Genomic DNA, 24,093 nt, shown 5'->3' on the forward strand with positions numbered 1-24,093 from the left:
TCCATGTTCCTCTGAGATGCTGCCTGACCTGTTGAGCTACACCAGCACTGTGTGACTTTCTGCAGTTCCTTGTTTTCCCCAATATTGTGCTATGTTCACTATTCACTAAATGCAGAATATTCTGATCTGCTTTGTTTCAGCGAGGCACTTCCCCTTCACATCCATTCCATGATCAAAGCCTCTGAGGTAATTGGTTATGTTGGTCAGTAGCTGGCCACAGGGCACCAGTCTCTGTGTGTCCCGGGTGCATGTCAGTCAGCAGCACTCCAGCCTGCTCCATGATCTACCAGACCACAGGGCTTGTTCTCCCAGTATGATTGTATGGCCATGTGTCCTGGGAACTACAGTGTGCACGCGTGTGTGTGTGTGTGTGCGTGTGTGTTCGTGTGTTCCACGGCTAGTGGGGGTAGGGGGAGGATCAGTGTGCCAGATTTCATTCACTCTATGTGAATAGTGAAAGGCCTGGATAGAGGATGTGGAGAGGATGTTTCCACTAGTGAGAGAGTCTAGGACTAGAGGGCGCAGCCTCGGGATTAAAGGATGTTCCTTTAGGAAGGAGATGAGGAGGAATTTCTTTAGTCAGAGGGTGGTGAATCTGTGTAATTCATTGCCACAGACGGCTGTGGAGGCCAAGTCAGTGGATATATTTAAGGAAGAGATAGATAGATTCTTGATTAGGACGGGTGTTAGGGGTAATGGGGAGAAGGCAGGAGAATGGGGACAGAGATCGCCCTTTATTTAATGGTGAAGTAGACTTGATGGGCCGAATGGCCACGTGCTGCTCCTGTCACTTGTGACCTCAGCAGTGGTTTTGCTGGTGCCTGTTCGTGATGAAGTTCATGTCACTACAAGCTCTACAATGTCACAAGCATGTCCTGACACGTCATTAGTTGATCAATAAGCTTTTGTTTTTGCCTTCTGGCTTCAAAACTTGCTGGTGTGAAAAGTGTTTTTATGCAGTGAGCTCTGCCTGCCGGGTTTAGCATAACATGAATGCTGTTCATTGTGGGCAAGGGTTGAAGCAGCAGCTGCTGCCTCTTGCCACACGCGGCCTTTCAGGAAACCTCTGCTTCCGACGTCGTGACTCTTGGCACTCGAGTCACAAGAGAACGTCTGCTGGAAGTGACTGAGAGCCAAGGGCTGAGTGACAGAGCTGTTGGACATCACCTGGGGATTTGTAGATGGGCCTTTGCCTGGGATAAGTGGGAAGAACAGCAGCCAGTGGATACTGCAATCAACCAGGCTCCTGGCCCAGAACATCTGGGCATCTTAGACGCATCTCAACCCTGTATGGAGCTGGGTACCAACCCCAAACATCACCTATCCATGTTTTCCACAAGTGCTGCCTGACCTGTTGAGTAACTCCAGCACATGGTCTTAATCTAATTCTCCACTTGGTCAGTGAGCTTGTGGGGATTGGCCTGTTAAATGCACGTTCATCGATTGAGCGTTTGAGTGACTCTTTATGTGAAAACACTTCCTCTTTTCACTCATCTCTGTTCTGTCCTTTATTGGAATGAAAAGACCCCAGTCTTGCTCAACAAACCAACACTGGTGGAACTCAACGGGCCAGGCAGCTTCTGTGGAGGGAAATGGACGTGGTGTCTTAGGCTGGGACCCTTCTGAACAAGGTCCTGACCTGATCTGTTGCCCGTCCACAGATGCTGCCTGATCTCAAGATCGTATCTGCAGTGCCTTCAAGCTTATCTCCTCGAAACAAAACTTGGCGCCTTGCCACAACTTCATGAATCACCCCAATTCTGTTACCTGTGGTGTGATGAATTTCAGCTGTGGCCCAACTAGTGTTTGTGCAGCACAACAGCAGGCCCTTCAGCCCACGTAGCCATGCTAGCCATTTGTATAATTCACAGATGTACTGTTTAGATGTTATTAAATAGTTTGTTCCACATTCCATCTGCCCTCGCGGTAACTTCCTTGCATCAACACCAGATGTAGACTGGCCTTTCTCTTCATATTCCTTGGGCTCATCTTCATCTGTAGCCATTCTCTCTCAGACCCCACTTGTTATTTTTTTAGATCTCCTTGCCTTCCTGACACTCCTCAAAGTCAGTTTGTTCGTCACCGATTCCATTTCTCCAGAGATGCTGCCTGACCCGCTGAGTTTTTCCATCTTCTTGTTCACGGACTGGTTGATTATTCGCCCTGCCACCGTCTCAAGAATATTCCACTTATCATCGTTCAGGCAGGTGGGACTAAGGGGAAAAAAAGTTGTTCGACACGGACTTGTAGGGCCGAGATGGCCTGTTTCCGTGCTGTAATTGTTATATGGTTATAGATCAGCAACGGCAAGAAGGGTTTTTTAAATTCTTTATTTCGAACAGAATAAAAAATAAAAAGCAAGTATGGAACAGCATAAAAACAAAACGAGAATATTTATAGAGTGTCATAAACAATATTTGTAAGTAGCAGTTTGAGAGGGCAGATACTGTTGCGGTCACAGACTGGGTGTGTTGGTGATGTCCAAACTACAAAGAGGAAGTGCAACTTGCTGATGTGTCTGATTGCCCACAAGAGTCATCTCTGTAGTGGCTTCACACCCAACTTCCCCGTGGGGAGGGAGGGAGGGGAACAGTGTTTGCTGTTGCTCTGCAGATCATGGGGCAGATGATGTAATCCCCACGGTTCAATAGACAATTAAAGCATGGAATAATCTCCACCCAACTATAGTTACCCAACCAGATGCAACTAAATTTAAAGTAGCTCTTTCTTCCCAAGAACCCTTTCTGGCTTAAGTCCTCCCTCCACCACCTCCAGTTTAAATTCCATTTGGAATGTTTTGGAGGACCAAGAACCAAGAGACACATACTCCCAGCTCCCCACATCACACGACCATGGGAGTCATGTTGAAGTAATTCATTCATAGACAGCACGGAAACAGCCCCTTGGTCCAACTCATCGAAGCTGAGCAAGTTGCCCGCGACTTCCACAATGCCTGTACAACTGTAACACTACGCCCCATCTCCTGCTCCATGTGCAGCCTTCAGCACCCGACCCACATGGACCCACCACTAGCTCTCTCCGGTCAATATCACTCTCCAGGGATCGACCCGAAACGTCACCTATTCCTTCGCTCCATAGATGCTGCCTCAGCCGCTGAGTTTCTCCAGCATTTGTTGTCAACCTTCTGCAATCTTCTTGGTCACCTCTCCAAACAAATCTCAATCAAATGAATGAGACATGATTTCCCACTTCAAAGCCGCTTGCTGTCCTTTCCAAATGCATTGAGATCCCTTCTCTCAGACCCCCTGCAATAACTTGCCAACCATTGGTCCCGGGTGCAGGGCGGGTCTGGTCCGGGTGCGGGGCGGGTCCGGGTTTGCGGCGGGGACGGGACGAGGCGGGTCAGGACGGGACAGTCGGGCTCGGCGCTCCGGGACTCGCTGAGCGGCTGCGGGATGATCGTAGTTCGGATCCCGTGGGTGGGGCAGGAGGTGGCGGGGAACTCGGACAAACTGCACACGGTGAGGGGGGTGAACCGTGACTGACCCTGGTCACCGGCGCCCCCGCGGCTGGAGCCGGTCTCCTGTTTGTGTGTGTGTGTCTCTGTGACTCCGTGCGTGTGTGTGGCTGTGTGTGTGTGTGTGTCTCTGTCTCTGTGTGTGTCTGTGACTCCGTGCGTGCGTGTGTCTGTGTCTCTGTCTCTGTGTGTCTCTGTGTGTCTGTAACTGTTTGTGTGTGTGTGTTTGTGACTCCGTGCGTGTCTGTGTCTGTGTCTCTGTCTCTGTGTTTGTGTGTGTGTGTCTCTGTGTGTGTGTGTTTGTGTGTGTGTGTGTGTGTGTGTGTGTGTCTCTGTGTGTGTGTGTCTCTGTGTGTCTGTGTGTCTGTGTGTTTGTGTGTCTCTGTGTGTGTCTCTCTGTGTCTCTGCCCGCCCGGGTCTCTGTGAATCGCCCCCGGAGTCAATGTCACTGGTTTTGTACCCCCCCCAAACTCCGCTGCAACTTAACGTCACTCTCTGTAAAACTCACCTCGAGCCCCCACCCCGCCTGTCCGCCCCCCACAGACACTGCCCGACCCACACTTCCTCCAGCACTTCGTGTTTTGCTGCAAATGTCAGCACCTGCAGTTCCCCGCGTGGCTACTGATGAGAGGTCGACCACGCCCAACCTGCGCCCCTCCCCTCTGTCCCACCCCCCGCGCTCTCCACGACCCACCTGCGCGAGTTGTTGCCGCCCCGACCGGGTGTAAAAATGGACGACACGTGTTTAAGGTGAAGGGGAAAATATTTAATAGGAGCCCGAGGAGCAACTTCACCACACAAAGGGCGGTGGGTGAATGGAACGAGCTGCCAGAGGAGGTAGTTGAGGCTGGGACTATCCCAACGTTTAATAAACAGTTGGACAGGTGCATGGATAGGACAGGTTTGGAGGGATTTGGGCCAAACGCGGGCAGGTGGGACTAGTGTAGCTGGGACTGGTGTAGCTGGGGCATGTAGTGGGACTAGTGTAGCTGGGGCATGTTGGCTAGTGCGGGCAAGTTAGACAATAGACAATAATAATAACAAACTTTATTACGGACTCTAGGTCCAGACAAGGGGCAACATTACATTAAAAATGCATTGCATATTAAAAAAATATCATAAATGGACAACAGATAGACAATAGGTGCAGGAGGAGGCCATTCGGCCCTTCGAGCCAGCACCACCATTCAATGTGATCATGGCTGATCATCCCCAATCAGTACCCCGTTCCTGCCTTCTCCCCATATCCCCTGACTCCGCTATCTTTAAGAGACCTATCTAGCTCTCTCTTGAAAGCATCCAGAGAACTGGCCTCCACCGCCCTCTGAGGCAGAGAATTCCACAGACTCACCGCTCTCTGTGAGAAAAAGTGTTTCCTCGTTTCTGTTCTAAATAGCTTACCCCTTATTCTTAAACTGTGGCCCCTGGTTGGGCCGAAGGGCCTGTTTCCATGCTGGGAGACTGCGGATACAAGCCGGGTTACCTTGGGGTCAGCCAGGGTCAGGGGTCAGGGGTCTCACCCTCTCCCTCTGGTCCCAGGTTTTCCGGATCGAGGTTCTCACCGAACGGACGGAGGCACTCAGTGGACCGGCGTTACCGGGACTTCCACTCCCTGCACAAGAAGGTGGGTGATCCCCCCAGCTGGCACCACCCTCACCCCCCCCCCCCGACCTATAGTCTGTCTCCCCCACCCTAGTCTGTCTCCCCCTCCCCCAGTCTGTCTCCCCCCCCCCACAGTCTGTCCCCCTCCCCCAGTCTGTCTCCCCCCCCCCACAGAGTGTCCTCCCCCTCCCAACAGTCTGTCTCCCCCCCCCACAGTCTGTCTCTCCCCCTCCCAACAGTCTGTCTCCCCCCCCCACAGTCTGTCTCCCCCTCCCAACAGTCTGTCTCCCCCTCCCCCACAGTCTGTCTCCCCCCCCCCCACAGTCTGTCCCCTCCCCCCCCACCCCCCAGTCAGTCTGTCTCCCCCCCCCACCCCCACAGTCTGTCTCCCCCCTCCCCCACCCCCACAGTCTGTCCCTCCCCCTCTCCTCCCCCCCCCCCCACAGTCTGTCTCCCCCTCTCCTCCCCCCCACAGTCTGTCCCCCCCCCCCCCTTCAAGGGCCTGACACCTCTCTCTCCCCCAAGCCACACCAGCTGTTCATTCTCACAAACAAACAGCCAATGACGGCCTGTTTCCTGTTTCCTGTATCTTTCATTCATTTGTTCTATATATCTCTCTACATCACCGTCTATATCTCGTTTCCCTCTCCCCCGACTCTCAGTCTGAAGACGGGTCTCGACCTGAAACGTCGCCCATTCCTTCTCTCCAGAGATGCTGCCTGTCCCTCTGAGTTACTCCAGCTTTTTGTGTCTACCTGCGGTTTAAACCAGCATCTGGAATTTCCTCGTACAGGAGTGTTGTGAATCCCCCTGTGTACATCTTGCCCCCCCCCCCCCCCCCCCCCCCGCCCATAGGGCAGGGATGGGTGGGGTGGGCAGGGGGCACCGATGTTGCCACAGTTGCTGTTCGGGGGGGTTGGGGTCTGTGGGGCAGCGAGGACCTTGTTGTGCAGAGCAGCCTGGCTGTCGTGAGGAATCCCACAAGGCCAGCACTAATTATAGCGACGTTCCAGAGAGGCTCGGGTTACTGGCGTGTGGAGATCACAGTCAGGGTGGCCTGATCTGACCCTACACGCCATCTGTGAATGCAGCACCCAGACCACAGAGCTGTGGTGGAACAGGGGTCTGTCTCTACACTGCAGTAGTCCAAGTCCATAACCCTCTGAGGACCTGAGCTACAGGGAGAGGTTGAGTAGGCTGGGACTCCATGACTATCCCTTGGAGCGCAGAAAGATGAGGGGTGATCTTCTAGAGGTGTATAAATTCATGAGAGGAATAGATCGGGTAGAAGCACAGATTCTCTTGCCCAGAGTAGGGGAATCGAGGACCAGAGGACACGGGTTTAAGGTGAAGGGGAAAAGATTTAATAGGAATCTGAGGAGTAACGTTTTCACACAGAGGGTGGTGGGTGTATGGAACGAGCTGCCAGAGGAGGTGGTTGAGGCTGGGACTATCCCAACATTTAAGGAACAGTTTGACAGGTGCATGGATAGGACCGATTTGGAGGGATCTGGGCGAAATGTGTGGGACTAGTGTAGCTGGGACATGCTGGCCGGTGTGGGCAAGTTGGGCCGAAGGGCCTGTTTCCGTGCTGTATCACTCTGTAACGATGGACAGAGTGGGTAGAGTGATAGAGACAGCGTATTATACGCTTGTCTTCACCAGCGATGGCATTGAGTTGAGGGATGGGAGCGGTTGTGATGGGCCTGGCATCACGGCCAAGGGGTAGTTGAGGGGAGTGTGGACTAACGCTGCCGTCCGACAGCTGAAGAAGAACATGAAGCCACCGGACCTGCCCCTGAAGCGAGGGCTGTGGCCGCGGGCCCTGGAGCAGCGGAGAACCGGGCTTGAGATCTACCTGCAGGTGAGGTGGAGGGTCATGGGTCAAGGTGGGGTGTGGTGGGTCATGGGTCAAGGTGGGGGTGTGGTGGGTCTAGGGGGTCAGGGTGGGGGGGGGGGCACTTGTCGGACAGCCCCTGGGTCTGGTGGCGGTGGCCATTCACACGTCCAGCAGCGAGAGTTGTGTCCGAGCTGCCCCTCCCCCGGGGACCGGTCACTTTCAGTTTAGTTTATAGTCACTTGTTTGATTTGATTCAACTTTATTGTCATGGCACAAATACGAGTCCAGGTACAATGAAATGCAGTTTAGCGTCTGGTCATAGTGCAAGATAGTAGAAATAAAAATACTGGTTAAACAATATGTGGACTGTGGATGAATTAAACCGGTACATAGGCAAATAAATGTATACAAATGGGAGAGTATAAAAGATAGCTAGCGTCGGGACTGTGAGTTCAGCAGTGTAACGGTGTTCCTCGTCCTGCTTGTGTGATACCTGAGGCTCCTGTACTGCCTCCCTGATGGGAGGAGGGCAAACAGTCCATGGTTAGGGTGAGAGGGGCCCTTGCCCATGTGTGCGGTGGAGGGCATCCATGGCAGGGAGCGGGGCACCGATGATGTACTGAGCGGTTTCACCACCCGTTGTAGTGCCTTCCTGTCCGCAGCAGTGCAGCTGCTGTACCATACCGTGAAGCAGGTGGTCAGGATACTCTCTATGGTACAGCGGTAAAAGTTGGTCAGGATCTGGGGGGACAGGTGAGCTTTCTTGAGCCTCCTCAGGAAGTAAAGGCGCTGCTGCATCTTTTTGATCAGTTTGGTGGTGTTGAGGGACCAGGACAGATCCTCTGAGATGTGTACCCCGAGGAATTTGTAGTTGGAGACGCGCTCCACCTCAGTCCTGTTTATGTGGATGGGGACTGCTTGTGTCTGCTTGAAAATGTCAGTGAAAAGCTTTTGTTGCGTGCTATCCAGTCGGTGGAAAGACAATATATGGTTACAATCGATCCGTCCACAGTGTAGATACAGGATAAGGGAATAACATTTAGTGCAAGGTAAAGCCACGGAGAGTCCGATCACGGAGAGTCCGATCACGGAGAGTCCGAGGGTCTTTGGGCTGGAGCAGTGGTGACCATGATCGACTGGAGACGCAGTGGGACTGGGGGGCAGAGGGGGGGGGGGGGGTGTGTGGCTTCCACTGGGGGTGTGGCCTCCACTGGGGGAATGTGGCTTCCACTGGGGGGGGAGGGGCTTCCACTGGGGGGGGAGGGGCTTCCACTGGGGGGGAGGGGCTTCCACTGGGGGGGTGTGGCTTCTACTGGGGGAGGGGCTTCCGCCATGGGGTGTCTCCACTGGGGGGGAGGGGCTTCCACTGGGGGGGAGGGGCTTCCACTGGGGGTGTGGCTTCCACTGGGGGAGGGGCTTCCACTGGGGGGGAGGGGCTTCCAATGGGGGGGGGGGCTTCCATGAGGGAGGGGCTTCCACTGGGGGGTGTGGCTTCCACTGGAGGAGGGGCTTCCATGGGGGGGGGAGGGGGGTTCCGCCAGGGGGTGTGTGGATGGATGTGGAGGAGGGGCTTCCAGATGGGGGGGAGTGGCTTCCACTGGGGGTGGGACAGGGGGGAGGGGCCTCCATGGGCTGGACATTAACGTGTGCACTCTCGATTTACCCCACTCCATGAGGCCCCCCCCTGGACATTAACCCCTGCACCCCCCCCACCTGCCCCCCCTTCCCCCCCCCCCCTGGTCCAAGACCCTCCTCTGCAGCTCCACCTCCGTTTGCCGTGAGATCCTCGACTTCCTCAACATCAAGCACGCTCCTCCAGGGAAGCCCCCAGTCGACATGAGGTGAGACCCTCGCTCCGGGTGGGGGGGGGGGGGGGGGGGGGGTGTGGACAGGTCCCGTGTAAGGCGTGAGGGTGGGTGGGCATTGGCTGGGGCAAGGTCTGGAGAGGGACAGGATGAGGCCATTCAGCCCGTCCCTCTCGTCACAGCTCCTGTCCTCATCACAACCATCCTGGAGTAACTCAGCGGGTCAGGCAGCAACTCAGGGAAAGATGAACAGGTATAGATCTATATTATTATATGTGTTTGTGGACATTGAACACATACATACATACACTTTTATTTTTCTATTTTAACTACATGTCTATAAATATACACATATATATATAGGTATATGTGTATGCACATATATCTGTACACACACACAAACATAAACATACTTGCGTATATACACCTACATGCAGACAAAATATGTGTGCATGTGCATATATGAGTATGTGTATACAAACATACATCTGTGTGTGTGTGTGTGCACACATATATGTAGGTGTGTATATAAGTATGTTTATATGCACACATATATGGGTGTATGTGTATATACAGTGCAGCAGTAAAGGAGGCAAATTCAATGCTAGCATTTGTACCAAGTGGACAGGAATTCAAACCCAGGGATATAATGGTCAGGCTGCATTTGGATTTCGCCCCCATATCTGAGGAAGGATGTGCTGGCTCTGGAGAGGTTTTAGAGGAGGTTAACATATCAGTGATTTTGACAGCACTGGGCCTGTACTCGCTGGTTTTGTCGATGTTGTGGCTATCCCTCGAGGTCGATGTTGTTTTTATGGACTCGCTGGAGTTTAGAAGGTTGAGGGGAGACCCCATTGAAACTTACCGAATAATGAACGGCTTAGATAGAGTGGATGTGGAGTCAGAGGTCACAGCCTCAGAATTATGTGTATTTATTAATGCAGATATACACACGCATATATTATATATATTTGCAAGTGTGTTTGTGTATATACAAGTATCTGCAAATATGCACACATATATACAAACATGCCTATACATATATACACACACACATATATATTCTATACATAAGTTTGTGTATGTGTATATATATATATATATACACCTGTGTGTGTGTCTATATACACTTAGAAAGGAGGTGATGAGAAACTTATTTAGTCAGAGGGTAGTTGATCTGTGGAACTCATTGCCACAGAGGGCTGTGGGGGCCAAGTCAGTGGATATTTTTAAGGCAGAGATCAACAAACTCTTGATTAGAACGGGGGTTAAGGGGAGAAGGAGGAAAATGGGATTAGGAGGCACAGATCAGCCATGATTGAATGGCGGAGAGGACTCGATGGGCTGAATGGCCTAATTCTACTCCTATAACGTGAACTATATACACACATAAAAGTGTAACGGACCACACACGGGTGTATATATATATGTATAAATACGCACACACAAACTGTGTGTATGTATATATTTAAAGGCATGTGTGTATATATATATATAAGGTACACAAAAAAGCTGGAGAAACTCAGCGGGTACAGCAGCATCTATTGAGCGAAGGAAATAGGCAACGTTTTGGGCCGAAACACTTCTTCAGACGGATATATATATATATGTGTATGACGGATATATATATATATGTTTGCAGGACAGGACAATTCAAAATAGGACGTACATGGTAAATGGTAGCGAATTGAGGAATGCAGTTGAACAGAGGGATCTAGGAATAACTGTGTATAGTTCCCTGAAAGTGGAATCTCATGTAGATAGGGTGGTAAAGAAAGCTTTTGGTGTGCTGGCCTTTATAAATCAGAGCATTGAGTATAGAGGTTGGGATGTAATGTTAAAATTGTACAAGGCATTGGTGAGACCAAATCTGGAGTATGGTGTACAATTTTGGTCGCCCAATTATAGGAAGGATGTCAAAAAAAGAGAGTACAGAGGAGATTTACTAGAATGTTGCCTGGGTTTCAGCAACTAAGTTGCAGAGAAAGGTTGAATAAGTTAGGTCTTTATTCTCTGGAGCGCAGAAGGTTAAGGGGGGACTTGGATAGAGGTTTTTAAAATGATGAGAGGGATAGACAGAGTTGATGTGGACAAGCTTTTCCCACTGAGAGTAGGGAAGATTCAAACGAGGGGACATGACTTGAGAATTAAGGGAGGGGTAACATGAGGGGGAACTTCTTTACTCAGAGAGTGGTGGCTGTGTGGAATGAGCTTCCAGTGGAAGTGGTGGAGGCAGGTTTGATTTTATCATTTAAAAATTAATTGGATAGGTATATGGACGGGAAAAGAATGGAGGGTTATGGTATGAGTGCAGGTATGTGGGACTAGGGGAGAATACGTGTTCGGCACGGACTAGAAGGGCCGAGATGGCCTGTTTCTGTGCTGTAATTATTATATGGTTATATTGTTTATATGGTTATACACAAACACACTTGCAAATATAATATATAATATACGTGTGTGTATATCTGCATTAATAAATGTACATAATTAACATGTATAAAGGTAGGTTTGCATATACAAAGTGCTGGAGTAACTCTGTGGGACAGGCAGCATCTATGGTGAGAAGGAACAGGAGAAGCAGGAACTGGTACAGCAGGCAGTGAAGAAAGCGAATGGCATGTTGGCCTTTATAACAAGAGGAATCGAATATAGGAGCAAAGAGGTCTTTCTGCAGTTGTACAGGGCCCTAGTGAGACCACACCTGGAGTATTGTGTGCAGTTTTGGTCCCCTAATTTGAGGAAGGACATTCTTGCTATTGAGGGAGTGCAGCGTAGGTTCACCAGGTTAATTCCCGGGATGGCGGGACTGTCGTATGCTGAGAGAATGGAGCAGCTGGGCTTGTACACTCTGGAGTTTAGAAGGATGAGAGGATATCTCATTGAAACATATAAGATTGTTAATGGTTTGGACACGCTAGAGTTCCCAATGTTGGGGGAGTCCAGAACCAGGGGCCAGTTTAAGAATAAGGAGTAAGCCATTTAGAACGGAGACAAGGAAACACTTTTTCACACAGAGAGTTGTGAGTCTGTGGAATTCTCTGCCTCAGGAGGCGGTGGAGGCCGGTTCTCTGGATGCTTTCAAGAGAGAGCTAGATAGGGCTCTTAAAAGATAGTGGAGTCAGGGGATATGGGGAGAAGGCAGGAACGGGGTACTGATTGGGGATGATCAGCCATGATCACATTGAATGGCGGTGCTGGCTCGAAGGGCCGAATGGCCTACTCCTGCACCTATTGTCTATTGTGAAGTTTTGTGTCGAGACTTCTTCAGACTGATGTCACCCATTCCTTCTCTCCAGAGATGCTGACCCACGCATCTTGTGAAGAAGGGTTTTGGCCCGAAACGTTGCATATTTCCTTTGCTCCATAGAAGCTGTCTCACCCGCTGAGTTTCTCCAGCACCTTTGTCTACCTTTGTGTTTCAGGGTCCTGTGTGTAGCCCGTGACTGTTTGTCATCTATGTCAGTGATTTAGAAGACACTGTATAGGTCATGATTAATAAATTTGCAGATGACAATATTGTAGGTGTTTGTAGAATAGCAGCAGAATCTTGATCAAGCGGCTGGTGAATGGTTGATGCTGAGATGTGAGGCTTGGGCAGGGCTCTGGGTAGTAAGGTGGAGCAGTGGTATCTAGGAGTGCGGTATAGTCCCCTCATAGTAGTGTCACGGCTAATTAGTGTGGTCAAGTAGGATCCCGGTACAATGGCCAGGTTATTTAGTCTAGAAGTGAGTTAGTTAAGAGTCACAGTTCCCCCTGCACCATTCTTCTTGCTGTTCTAACAGCTGTAATTCTTGATTTCAGCGACCTGGATGGTATGGACCTGCGGAACTACAGGTGAGTTCATCATTGACTGTCGAGCCAGAGAATCACCCCACACTTGTGCGTATACAGAATATTCACACACACGTATACATCCATCCATCTTCCTATTTAACCATCTATATGTATATACCTATTGTTGGAAGGAACTGCAGATGCTGGTTTAAACCGTAGACACAAAAAGCTGGAGTAACTCAGCGGGACGGGCAGCAGACTCTGGAGAGAAGGAATGGGTAATGTTTCGGGTTGAGACCCTTCAGACTGAAGGTTCTCGACACAAAACATCACCTATTCCTTTTCTCCAGAGCTGCTGCCTGTCCCGCTGAGAATTAACTCCAGCTTTTTGTGTTGTATATATCTATATTTGCAGATATATCTAACTGTATAATATACACACACACATATATATAGATGGCACACAATACCGTCTGTCTATATATGTGCGTGTGCTCATATACACACATGTATGTATATATATATATGTATACATGTGTATGCATATATATGTATGTATATATATATGTATGTGTATAGATATACATGTATATATATATATACGTATATATATGTGTGTGTATGTATACATATATGTATATAGATATATATGTATGCAGATATATGTATGTATAAGATTTATATATAGGTATATATATGTGTATACATATATATGTATATAGATGTATGTGTATATATATGTGTGTATGCAGATATATATATGTGTATATATATATGTGTATATATATGTGTGTATGTAGATATATATATATGTATATATATATGTGTATATATATATGTGTATATATATGTGTGTATATGTATATATATATATGTGTATATATATATATGTATAGATATATATAGATGTATGTGTATATGTATGTGTAGATATGTATATATATATATACGTATATGTGTATATATATGTATAGATGTATGTGTATATATATATATAGATGTATGTGTATATATATATATACACGTATATATGTATGTATATATATATATAGATATGTATAAGATATATATATGTATATATAGGTATATATATGTGTATACATACATATGTATGTATATATATATATATATGTATGCGTATATATATATATATGTATGTAGATATATAAGAAGATATAAATATGTATATAGGTATATGTATATATATATGTATATAGATATATATATGTATACATGTAGATATGTATATATATAGATGTATGTGTATATATATATATAGGTGTGCATGTATATATATCTACATATATATATATGTATATAGATATATATGCATGTAGATATGTATAAGATATATATATGTGTATATATACATATATATGCATGTGTATAGATATATGTGTATATATATAGATATGTGTGTATATATATATGTGTAGATATGTGTATATATATATGTGGATATGTATAGATATATATATGTATATAGATGTATGTGTATATATATATATATATATATGGTGCCAGCTCTTCCCCCCCCCCCTTCAGTCTCACGTCCAGCCCCCTCGCACACACACACCCCTCGACAGATACTAGTCACACTCACCCCCCCCCCCCCCCCCCCCTCTCTCTCCGGCAGGTTGTGTCGACAGGTGGTGACTTTCACCCGGGATTGCTTCGCCCACCCGCCGGCTGCAGGTGAGAGGTCAGGGGGGTGAATGGCCAGAGAGCGTTGTGCCGGTTATGAGGAGGGGGGGGGGGGGGGGGGGGGGGGGGGGGAGATCAGCGCCTGCAGAAGAGCTGGGGTGGGGGCGAGGAGTAGCCACAGTGGGCAGGGAGGGGCGCGCGTGCTTGGAGAGGACTAGCAGGGGGTAGGGGTCTGTGGGGCGGAGGTGAGGGGGCAAGGAGAGGACTAGCAGGGGGGCAGGGGTCGGAGGTGAGGGGCAAGGGAGGACTAGCAGGGGTCGGAGGTGAGGGGCAAGGAGAGGACTAGCAGGGGGCAGGGTCTGTGGAGGGGGCGGAGGTGAGGGGCAAGGAGAGGACTAGCAGGGGGGTAGGGGGGGGGGGGGGGGGGGGGGCAAAAGTGGGCTGTCTGACCCCCCCCCCCCCTGTATTTCAGGACTGCCCAATGTGATCGTGGCGGGGGTTCTACAGGGACTGTATCCATCGTTTGCTCACGGCACAGTAGGGCCGGCACGGACTCACACAGACCCTCACGATGGCCCTGAGACCAGCGTCTGAAGCAGACCAGCCGCTCGGGGGAAGGGTGGGGTGGGGAGGGGATGACATTAAACATACAACAGTTATAAAACCCTGTTTATTGGGGTACAAGTTGTACATCTTTACAAAGCCAAGTGTGTGTTTGTGGAATCTCTGGGCGTGTACACAGGCAGGAAGCTCACGATCTGTAAGGGCCGAGACGAGACGCGCGGCCACCACACCCTCACTCCTTGGCAATGGCGTAGGGTTTCTCCACCTCGATCTTGCCGCAGTCTGTAATCACCACGTCCTGCAGCGGCTTGTCTCTGGCGTCCGTCTTGGCTTTCTCGATCCTCTCCACCACACCCTGCAACAACAAGGCAGAACTGTGTCACCCCCTCACTTACACAGGGCAGTGCCTGACTCCAGCGTCCCTGCCCAACACATCTGCCTGCTGCCCCCCCCCCCACCCGCCCAGCAAGACCACCAATGGCTTCCCACAGGAGGCAAGGGGGATCTAAAATCAGGTGCCCAAGCATTTAGCAGTCTCCCCACCAGCAGAGGCTAACCGGGCAGCAGGTGGGTGGGTGAGTGAGATTACCGGGCCAGGGTCTGTGAGCCGCTTCACTTACGATGCCCTCGATGACTTTGCCGAACACAACGTGTTTGCCGTCCAGCCAGGTGGTCTTGGCGGTGACGATGAAGAACTGGGAGCCGTTGGTGTCTTTGCCGGCGTTGGCCATGCTCACCCAACCGATCCCGTAGTGCTTCAGCTTGAAGTTCTCGTCCGGAAACCGTTCCCCATAGATGCTCTTTCCTGCAGAACGGGGAGAGGTTAAACTATACATCCGTTCCACCCCACAAAGCAGCCTCACCCTCCCTGCCTGCCTCGTGTACCGAGGTACAGTGAAAAGCTTTTGTTGCGTGCTATCCAGTCAGCGGAAAGACAATACATGATTACAATCGAGCCGTACACAGCTACACGATAAGGGAATAACGTTTAGTGCAAGGTTAAGCCATCAGCGTCCCAGGATCACCAATGAGGGAGGGTGAGCAACCACACACTAGTGCATCTGTAAACACCAGAGGCAGCTAGTTCCAAGCACCGAGATGGCCACAGAAACCTGCCCACCAACCACAAACCCCCCCACCAACACAAACGGAGACACAGCTGCTGGCAGCAAGTGGCACAAACAAACCACTGGAGTAGACACAAAATGCCGCAGTCACTTAGCATCTTCAACTTAACTTAACTTAGAGTAACAGGCAGCATACCCAGAGAGGAAGGGAAAGAAAAAAGGAAACACCATTCCTTCTCCCCAGGGATGCTGCCTGTCCCGCTGAGTTACTCCAGCATTTTGTGTCTACCTACTGTTTAAACCAGCATCTGACCATATTGGATTAGTTTAGTTCAGAGACACAGCATGGAAACAGGTCCACTGAGTCTATCCTGACCAGTGATTTAACAGTTCACATTATTTCTATCTCATCCACTCCCGACACATTTTAAAGGCCATTTAACCTACACATCTTTGGTATGTAGGATGAAACTGGAGGAAACCCATGCGGTCACAGGGAGAACGTGCAAATTCCACACCCGGGGTCAGGATCAAACCTGTGTCTTTGGCGCAGTGAGGCAGCAGCTCTACCCGCCGTGCCACTGAGTAACTCAGCAGGCCAGGCAGCAGCTGTGGTGGGAGTGGATCAGCGATGTTTTGGATCAGGACCCTTCTTCAGACTGGACAAAAGAAATGGGACGGGAACCTACAACGAAAGTCAATGGCAACATGTAACGGCAGGAGAGAGAGAGCACGAAGAAAGGATTCGCCCAACTTTGTGGGTCTCTTCTGGACAGACTCAAGAAGTTACACTAGGCAATAAAGAATTGGCAGAGAAATTAAACAATTATTTTGGCTGTGTGCGTATATTATAATAAACCAAAACCAGTGAACAGGCTGCCAAAATAAATCAGCTTCAGTCAAACAGGTCTTGTGTGTGTGACACTGGGCTTCATGGGGAAGGGGACACAGTACCGAGGTCCCCATAGCATGATGCAGCTACACTAGTTGGTGGCGAGACCACACTGGGAACACTGTTCCTGTCGCCTGGCTATAGGAAGGATGCTGGGAAAGTAGGTAAAACATTGACATCTGGAATTAACTCAACACATGGACAAAGTGAGGGTTGATGAGAGAATGAAGCTGCACACACACAGTAAATGGTAGAGTTCTGGCAGAACAGGGCCCTTGGTATACAAGCACCCGACAAGTGGTAGAGGACATGCTTGTGTTCAGCAGCCAAGCATTGAGTACAGGAGTTGGCAATGTTGCAGCTGTACACGCCATTATTTAGATAACTAACACACTTGGAACATTCTGCATAGTTTTGGTCGCCACAGAATGGGAAAGAATGGGTGAAGTGAAGTTTGCCAAGGGCAGTGCTGGGACTGAGGAGACATGATTGAGGTGTGGATCATCATGAGACACAAAGGCTGGGACAATAGCCAGTGTCTGTGCCCAAGGTTAGGGCGTCTACAATTGGAGAGGGTGAGAAGGTGGAGGTTTAAAGGGAATCAGAGGGGTGAATCTTTCAGCCACAGTTAGCATCGGGAATGAGCTGTTAGACACAGTGGAGGAGGGAGGAACAATTAACACAGGCGAGTCACATGAACAGGATCTTAGGAGCAGGAACCGGAGGGGAAGGGAATGAATGGAGGGATGTGGGATCAGTACACACAGGCACGATGGGCAGCAGAGGCATGGTGGGCTGAAGGGCCTGTCCTGTGTTATTCAACTATGACAATCCCACCCATCGAGAAACATGTTCCCCATGTGGGGGAGTCCAGAACCAGGGGTCAGTGTTTAAGAATAAGGGGTAGGCCATTTAGGACTGAGACAAGGAAAAAAACTTTCACCCAGAGAGTGGTAAATCTGTGGAATTCTCTGCCACAGAAGGCAGTGGAGGCCAATTCACTGAATGTTTTGAAGAGAGAGCTAGATATAGCTCTTAGGGCTAAAGGAACCAAGGGATATGGGGAGAAAGCAGGAACGGGGTGCTAATTGTGGTTGATCAGCCATGATCATATTGAATGGCAGTGCTGGCTCAAAGGGCCTACTGCCGCACCTATTTTTCCATGTTTCTCTGTCATCTCCTAGTCTGCCTTGTCCCCCAGAGTCTGATGCTTCAACGAGACCAAGAGTGTCTGACTCCGCAAAGTTCAGAGAGCGGACGGACAGACCCCTGTCCCCACATTCTGAGTGAATGAAGCCACGTTTCATCTACGATCACACAAAATCCTGGAGCCAGTGCTTGGGGCAACAGGAGGAACGGTGATCGTGTGCCCAGCATCATGGCCGGCTCTGCAGCAGCCACTCACCTCCAGTGCCGTCACCCCGGGTAAAATCTCCCCCTTGGATCATGAAATCCTTGATCACTCGATGGAACTTGCTGTTCTTGTAACCAAAGCCCTTCTGCAGGAGAACAAGAGATGCACTGTATCAGCAGTTCACAGGGTAGATCAGCCGTGCAGCGCCTCTCCCCAAGGGGTAATTACATCGAACCCAGTGGGGTAGAGTTACACTCCATTGGGGAGAGTATCTGGGAGTGACCCCAGGATATGCACGAGGCTCAGGAAAGATTGGGCTGCAGCGGGTGACGTGCCCGTCCACTCAAGAGAACACACACACACACGCCGCAAGCACAAACACCCACCCACACGTACGCACACACACACACACCCGTGCATGCCCACGCACACCAACACACACAGTGGAGACAGAAGGAAGTGCTCACCTCCCCCGTTGCCAAAGCCACAAAGTTTTCCACTGTCTTGGGCACAGTCTTCCCGAAGAGGCCGATGACGACACGACCCGCATCCTCATCCCCAATCTTGATGTCGAAATACACCTGGAGGAGGGAAATACACCAGAGAGTGATCCCACACCGTCCTCACCAAGGCACACCGTCCGCACCAAGGCAACAGCCCCTCCCAGAAATAACAGGAAAAACTACACACGCCATGCCACAGTTTAGTCCAGAGATACAGCATGGAATCAGGCCCTTCGGCCCACCGAGTCCATACTGACCATCCATCACCCGTTCACACTTGGGGCAATTTACAGATTAGCCTACAAACCTGCACGACTTTGGAGTCTGGGAGGAAACAGGAGCACCCGGAGTAAACCCACGCGGGTCACAGGGAGAACGTTCAAACTCCACACAGACAAAGAATCCGAGGTCAGGATCGAACCCGGGTCTCTGGCGCCGTGAGGCAGTGGGAGTGGAGGGGGGGGGGGGGGAGAGAGGAGGGGGGGGGGGGAAGAGAGGGGGGGGGGGGGGAGAGAGAAGGGGGGGGGAGAGGAGAGAGAAGGGGGGGGGGGGAGAGAGGGGGGGGGGGGAGAGAGAAGAAGGGGGGGGGAGAGGAGGGAGGGTGTGAGGCGGGGGGGGAGAGTGAGAGGGGAGAGATTGTGGAGGGGGGGGGGATAGAGAGGGAGGGGAGTGGGGGGAGTGGAGGGGGAGATGGTACGGGGGGGAGAGAGGGGGGGGGGGGTAGATAGAGAGGGGGGGAGGGGTAGAGGGGTGGGAGAGATTGGGGGGAGAGAGAAGGAGGGGGATAGTGGGGGGGGGGGAGAGAGGGAGGGGGGGGGAGAGGGGGGGGGAGGGAGAGAGGGGGGGGGGGGGGGGGGGGGGGGGGTGGGGGAGGGGGGGGGGTAGGGAGGAGGAGGGAGGGGGGAGGGAGAGAGGGGGAAAGAGAGAGGGGAGTAGGGGTGGGGGGGATGGGTCGGGTCGGGCCAGCAGCCGGTGCCCGGGGAACAGACTCTACGCGGCCGCTGCTCGACCACCGAGACCGGGAGCGCGCGTTACCGTTACCGCAGCCCCCCCTCCCCCCACCGCGTGGGACGTGGCACCGCGCGCGTCACGTTCACGACCTCTCCCCCCCCCCCCCTCACTCCCGCGGGAGCGCGCGCCCGGCCCGGCCCGGCCCCCGCACCTTGACCGTGACCTTCGGCCCTGTCTTGGCGTCCTGTGCGCGGGAGGCGCGGGGCAGCAGCAGCACGAGGCCGAGGCCGGCGACCAACAGCGCGACTCCCGCCGCCGCCCTCATCCCGCTCCGAGTGACGCGCATGCGCCGCCGCCAATGCCGGAGTACCGGGGCAGCGCCGTGACGTGTCCGTGGGGGCGGGGACCAACGTGGTGACGTATCCGTGACGTGTCCGTGGGGGCGGGGACCAACGTGGTGACGTATACGTGACGTGTCCGGGCCAGAGCGAGGCTTGAGGGGCGGCGCCGCCCCGCAACATGGCCGCCGGGATCGCCCACTGACGCCCGGGGGACGGCAATCACCCCTTAAACCGCACTCAGCGCAGCTAAACCTCATGATCACACATTACCATCATTGATTTTATTCGGATCTAGTCATTGTATTCCTTAGAATCACATTAATCGCGTTAGATTCCGTTCATGTTTTATATGCAACACCCCTATCAGGAATGGCAGAGCCCGGGCCGCAGCATGTCAGCGATGCGCATGCGCCACGGTCAGGCTTGTCCATTCTGCAGCGGAGGGGGGTGAAAGTCGCAATGACGGGCATATGTGAACAATGCGATGTTAAAACCCAAATATAGTTAAATAGTTCCTTGAAATCTATTAAAATAAAGAAAGTTGAATGAAGAGCTTTGGTCGTTGTTAGTCTGTACTTCACCAACGGTGCCACGTGGTGTCACAAACCCACCCGCGCTGTCGATGGTACACTCGGCCCACCCGGCTACTCGCCACGTTGCTGCTTCGCCATTGGTGCGTGGAGCGGGGCGGCCGGGCCGTCAATCAGCAGTCTGCCCCGCCCCCGGGATAACGTCACGGCACCGACCCCGCCCCCGGGATAACGTCACGGCACCGACCCCGCCCCCGGGATAACGTCACGGCACCGACCCCGCCCCCGGGATAACGTCACGGCACCGACCCCGCCCCCGGGACAACGTCACGGCACCGACCCCCCCCGGGCCAACGTCACGGCACCGACCCCGCCCCGGGACAACGTCACGGCACCGACCCCGCCCCGGGATAACGGGCACCGACCCCGTCATGGATAACGTCACGGCACCGACCCCGCCCCCACGCCAACGGCACGGCACCGACCCCGCCCCCGGACAACGTCACGGCACGTCACGGACCGACCCCGCCCCGGGACAACGTCACGGCACCGACCCCCGACCACGTCACGGCACCGACCCCGCCCACGGGCAACGTCACGGCACCTATCCCGCCCCCGGGGGATCAACGACCCCGCCACGGGACAAACGTCACGACCCCGCCCCCGGGACAACGTCACGGCACCGACCCCGCCCCCGGGATAACGTCACGGCACCGACCCCGCCCACGCACACGTCACGGCACCGACCCCATGCAGACGTCACGGCATCGCTCCATGCTGACGTCATGGTGTCGACCCCTGACCTCCCATGGAGGCAGATGAACCACATCCAATGTTTTAGACCTCACTCCATTTCCTAACGTCGAGGAAACGTTTATTTTAACTGCGACTCCGCTCTTGAGGCTGGCACGAGTGAGGCACGAGTCTCCATGTGGGGGAGAAGTTATAGATACACAGACAATAGGTGCAGGAGTAGGCCATTCAGCCCTTCCAGCTAGCACCGACATTCAATATGATCACGGCTGATCATCCACAATCAGTACCCCGTTCCTGCCTTCTCCCCATAGCCCGAAGAGATAAATCTAACTCTCTCTTGAATACATCCAGTGAATCGGCTTCCACTGCCTTCTGTGGCAGAGAATTCCACAGATTCACAACTCTCTGGGTGATAAAGTTTTTCCTCATCAAGTTGGGCCAGATGGAAATGCCTCCATTGGTTGAGAATTGGTGTTGGCAGAGTCTGTAAACAAGTGGGGATATAACTCCGACAATGTGGCATTGAACCACAAACAATGGAACACCTGCTGAAATGCCCTCAACTGGAAAACCAATGCACAGCTGCCAATCTCGCTGCCTATAATGATGATGCCAAGTATCTCCAGCTCTGGCTGAACAATATCAAATCTTGTGAAGTGGACTCGATGAGAGCGTTGCCAAACACTTTAATTCCCATTCCCACACTGATATTTCTGTCCTCTGTGTCCTCCAGTATCAGAGTGAGACCAAACACAAATTGGAGGAACAGCATCTCATATTTCACTTGGGCAGCTTACACCCCAGTGGTATGAATGTTGAAGATAGACACAAAAAGCTGGAGTAACTCAACGGGACAGGCAGCATCTCTGGAGAGAAGGAATGGGTGATGTTCGGATTGTACCCTTCTTCAGACTGATGTCAGGGGAGCGGGTGGTACACAGATAAAATGTAGTCGGAAATAGTACCGGTAACAATATTGATTTCTCTAACTTCAGGTAGTCCCGGCATTCCCTCTCTCTCAATCCCTCCCCCACCCAAGTTGCACCAGCTTCTCGTTTTCACCCAACAAACAGCTAACAACGGCCTGTTTCCTTTATCATTGTTACTTTTTGCATATCTTTCATTCATTGTTTGTCTTTCTACATTATCATCTATATCTCTTGTTTCCCTTATCCCTAACTAGTCTGAAGAATGGTCTCGACATTCATTCCTTCTCTCCAGAGATGCTGCTGCCTGTCCTGCTGAGTTACCCGAGTATTTTGTGTCTATCTGGGGAAGGAACGGGAGACATTTCAGTTCGAGATGCTTTAGTCAGAATTTTACTGCTCCTGACTTGTTCTTTTGAGTCATAGATTCACAGTGATACAGCGTGAAAACAAGCCCTTCGGCCCTACACCCACATCGGCCAACATGCCTGCACTTGGTCCATATCCCTCCAAACCTGTCCTAGCCATGTACCTGTCGAACTGTTTCTTAAACGTTGGGATAGTCCCAGCCTCAACTACCTCCTCTGGCAACCCACCACACTTGGTTAACACAACAATAAATAAAATGTGTAGGAAGGGACTGCAGGTGCTGGTTTATAACAAAGATAGACACAAAGTGCTGGAGTAACTCAGCAGGTCAGGCAGCATCTCTGAGAACATGCCCCACCCGAAATATCACTCATCCATTGACCCACTGAGTTACTCCAGCACTTTGTGTCTATCTTAAGTAACTAAGCTTGCTCTGTCAGCTGTTTCAGAAACAAAGCAATATATTGATCATTTAATCTACCATCTCATCCCAATATCTGAGAGAATGCAGAAGGTTCAAAATGCAGAATGTTCCATTGCCATAGGAACCAGCAATAGAATAATGAGATTCCTACACGCCACAGCTTCACAGGGCACAGACTGTGGGAGAGGGGGTGAGGGGGGGTGAGGGGGTGAGGGGGAGAGGGGGGGGTGAGGGGGGTGAGGGGGTGAGGGGGAGAGGGGGAGGGGGGAGAGGGGGGATGAGGGGTGAGGGGGGAGGGGGGAGGCGAGGGGGAGGGAGGGGAGGGGTGAGGGGGGTGAGGGGAGAGGGGGTGAGGGGGGATGAGGGGGGTGGGGGGAGAGGGGGTGAGGGGGAGAGGGGGTGAGGGAGGGAGAGTGAGGGGGAGTGGGTGAGGGTGAGGGGGGGGGAGAGGGGGTGAGGGGTGAGGGGGGAGGGGAGGGGGGGAGAGGGGGTGAGGGGTGAGGGGGAGAGTGGGAGAGTGGGGAGAGGGGGAGAGTGGGTGAGGGGGGGAGGGGGAGAGGGGGTGAGGGGTGAGGGGGAGAGGGGGTGAGGGGGGGGGGGAGAGGGGGTGAGGGGGAGAGGGGGTGGGGGGGAGAGGGGGGTGAGGGGTGAGGGGTGAGGGGGTGAGGGGGAGGGTGGGTGAGGGGGGGGGAGGGGGGAGAGGGTGAGGGAGGGGGTGGGGGGTGAGGGGGTGAGGGGGAGAGGGGGTGAGGGGGGAGGTGGGTGAGGGGTGAGGGGGAGAGGGGGTGAGGGGGAGAGGGGAGAGGGGGGGTGAGGGGAGGGGAGGGGGTGAGGGGGTGAGGGGGAATGGGAGAGGAAGAGGTGGTTGAGGGGGAGGGGGGGACCCACACACACCCTGGGTGAGGGGGGAGGGGGGGTGAGGGGGTGAGGTTCTGAGGTGATTAGGGTGAGGGGTGATTTAGATGAGGGCGATCGGGACACCTTGTGAGGGGGGAGAGGGAGTGGGGGAGGGCAAAAATCAGGTCTGAGGGGTTGACACATTAAATACAGTCAGGGGGTGAGGGGGGGAAAATAAATAGGGTGAGGGGCTGAGGGGGAAGGGGGTGAAGACAATTTAGAGGGGTAAGGGGAGGTGAGAGGGGGATTTGTATAAAGCTTACGGGGGTGAGGGGCGTGGGGGGAGATTTACCAATAGAGACACCATCAGAGGGGGTAGGGAGGGCATTGGTGAGGGGTGAGTGGAGAGGGGTGATCACTCCAGGGGGAGGGG

The 24,093-nt window shown here is 52.1% G+C and overlaps 1 protein-coding gene, 1 non-coding gene and 1 pseudogene across 2 annotated transcripts; 1 reads left to right on the forward strand and 2 right to left on the reverse strand.

Moving 5' to 3' along the window:
* Positions 1-3,353: 3,353 nt before the first annotated feature.
* Positions 3,354-15,049, forward strand: LOC129713647 (sorting nexin-24-like; annotated as a pseudogene).
* ppib (peptidylprolyl isomerase B (cyclophilin B)) lies at positions 14,803-19,850 on the reverse strand. The gene is made up of 5 exons (XM_055662854.1): positions 19,689-19,850; positions 18,491-18,604; positions 18,075-18,168; positions 15,331-15,515; positions 14,803-15,065 (listed from the first exon to the last, which is right to left on the reverse strand). The coding sequence occupies exons 1-5, from the start codon at positions 19,821-19,823 to the stop codon at positions 14,943-14,945; spliced, it is 651 nt and encodes a 216-aa protein (XP_055518829.1). The 5' UTR covers positions 19,824-19,850; the 3' UTR covers positions 14,803-14,942.
* Positions 17,895-18,034, reverse strand: LOC129713689 (small nucleolar RNA SNORA79). The gene has a single exon (XR_008726272.1). It is a non-coding gene; the product is annotated as a small nucleolar RNA SNORA79 (small nucleolar RNA).
* Positions 19,851-24,093: the final 4,243 nt, after the last annotated feature.

This window comes from Leucoraja erinacea, chromosome 36 (assembly GCF_028641065.1).
Source record: "Leucoraja erinacea ecotype New England chromosome 36, Leri_hhj_1, whole genome shotgun sequence".
NCBI lineage: Eukaryota > Metazoa > Chordata > Chondrichthyes > Rajiformes > Rajidae > Leucoraja > Leucoraja erinaceus.

Excerpts from the sequence above, each read along its gene's own strand:
- ppib (XM_055662854.1), bottom strand. The coding sequence starts at position 19,823 with ATGCGCGTCACTCGGAGCGGGATGAGGGCGGCGGCGGGAGTCGCGCTG. Across the intron at positions 18,605-19,688 it reads GGCCGAAGGTCACGGTCAAG|GTGTATTTCGACATCAAGAT; the intron begins GTGCGGGGGCCG and ends TCCCTCCTCCAG. Across the intron at positions 18,169-18,490 it reads TGGCTTTGGCAACGGGGGAG|AAGGGCTTTGGTTACAAGAA; the intron begins GTGAGCACTTCC and ends GTTCTCCTGCAG.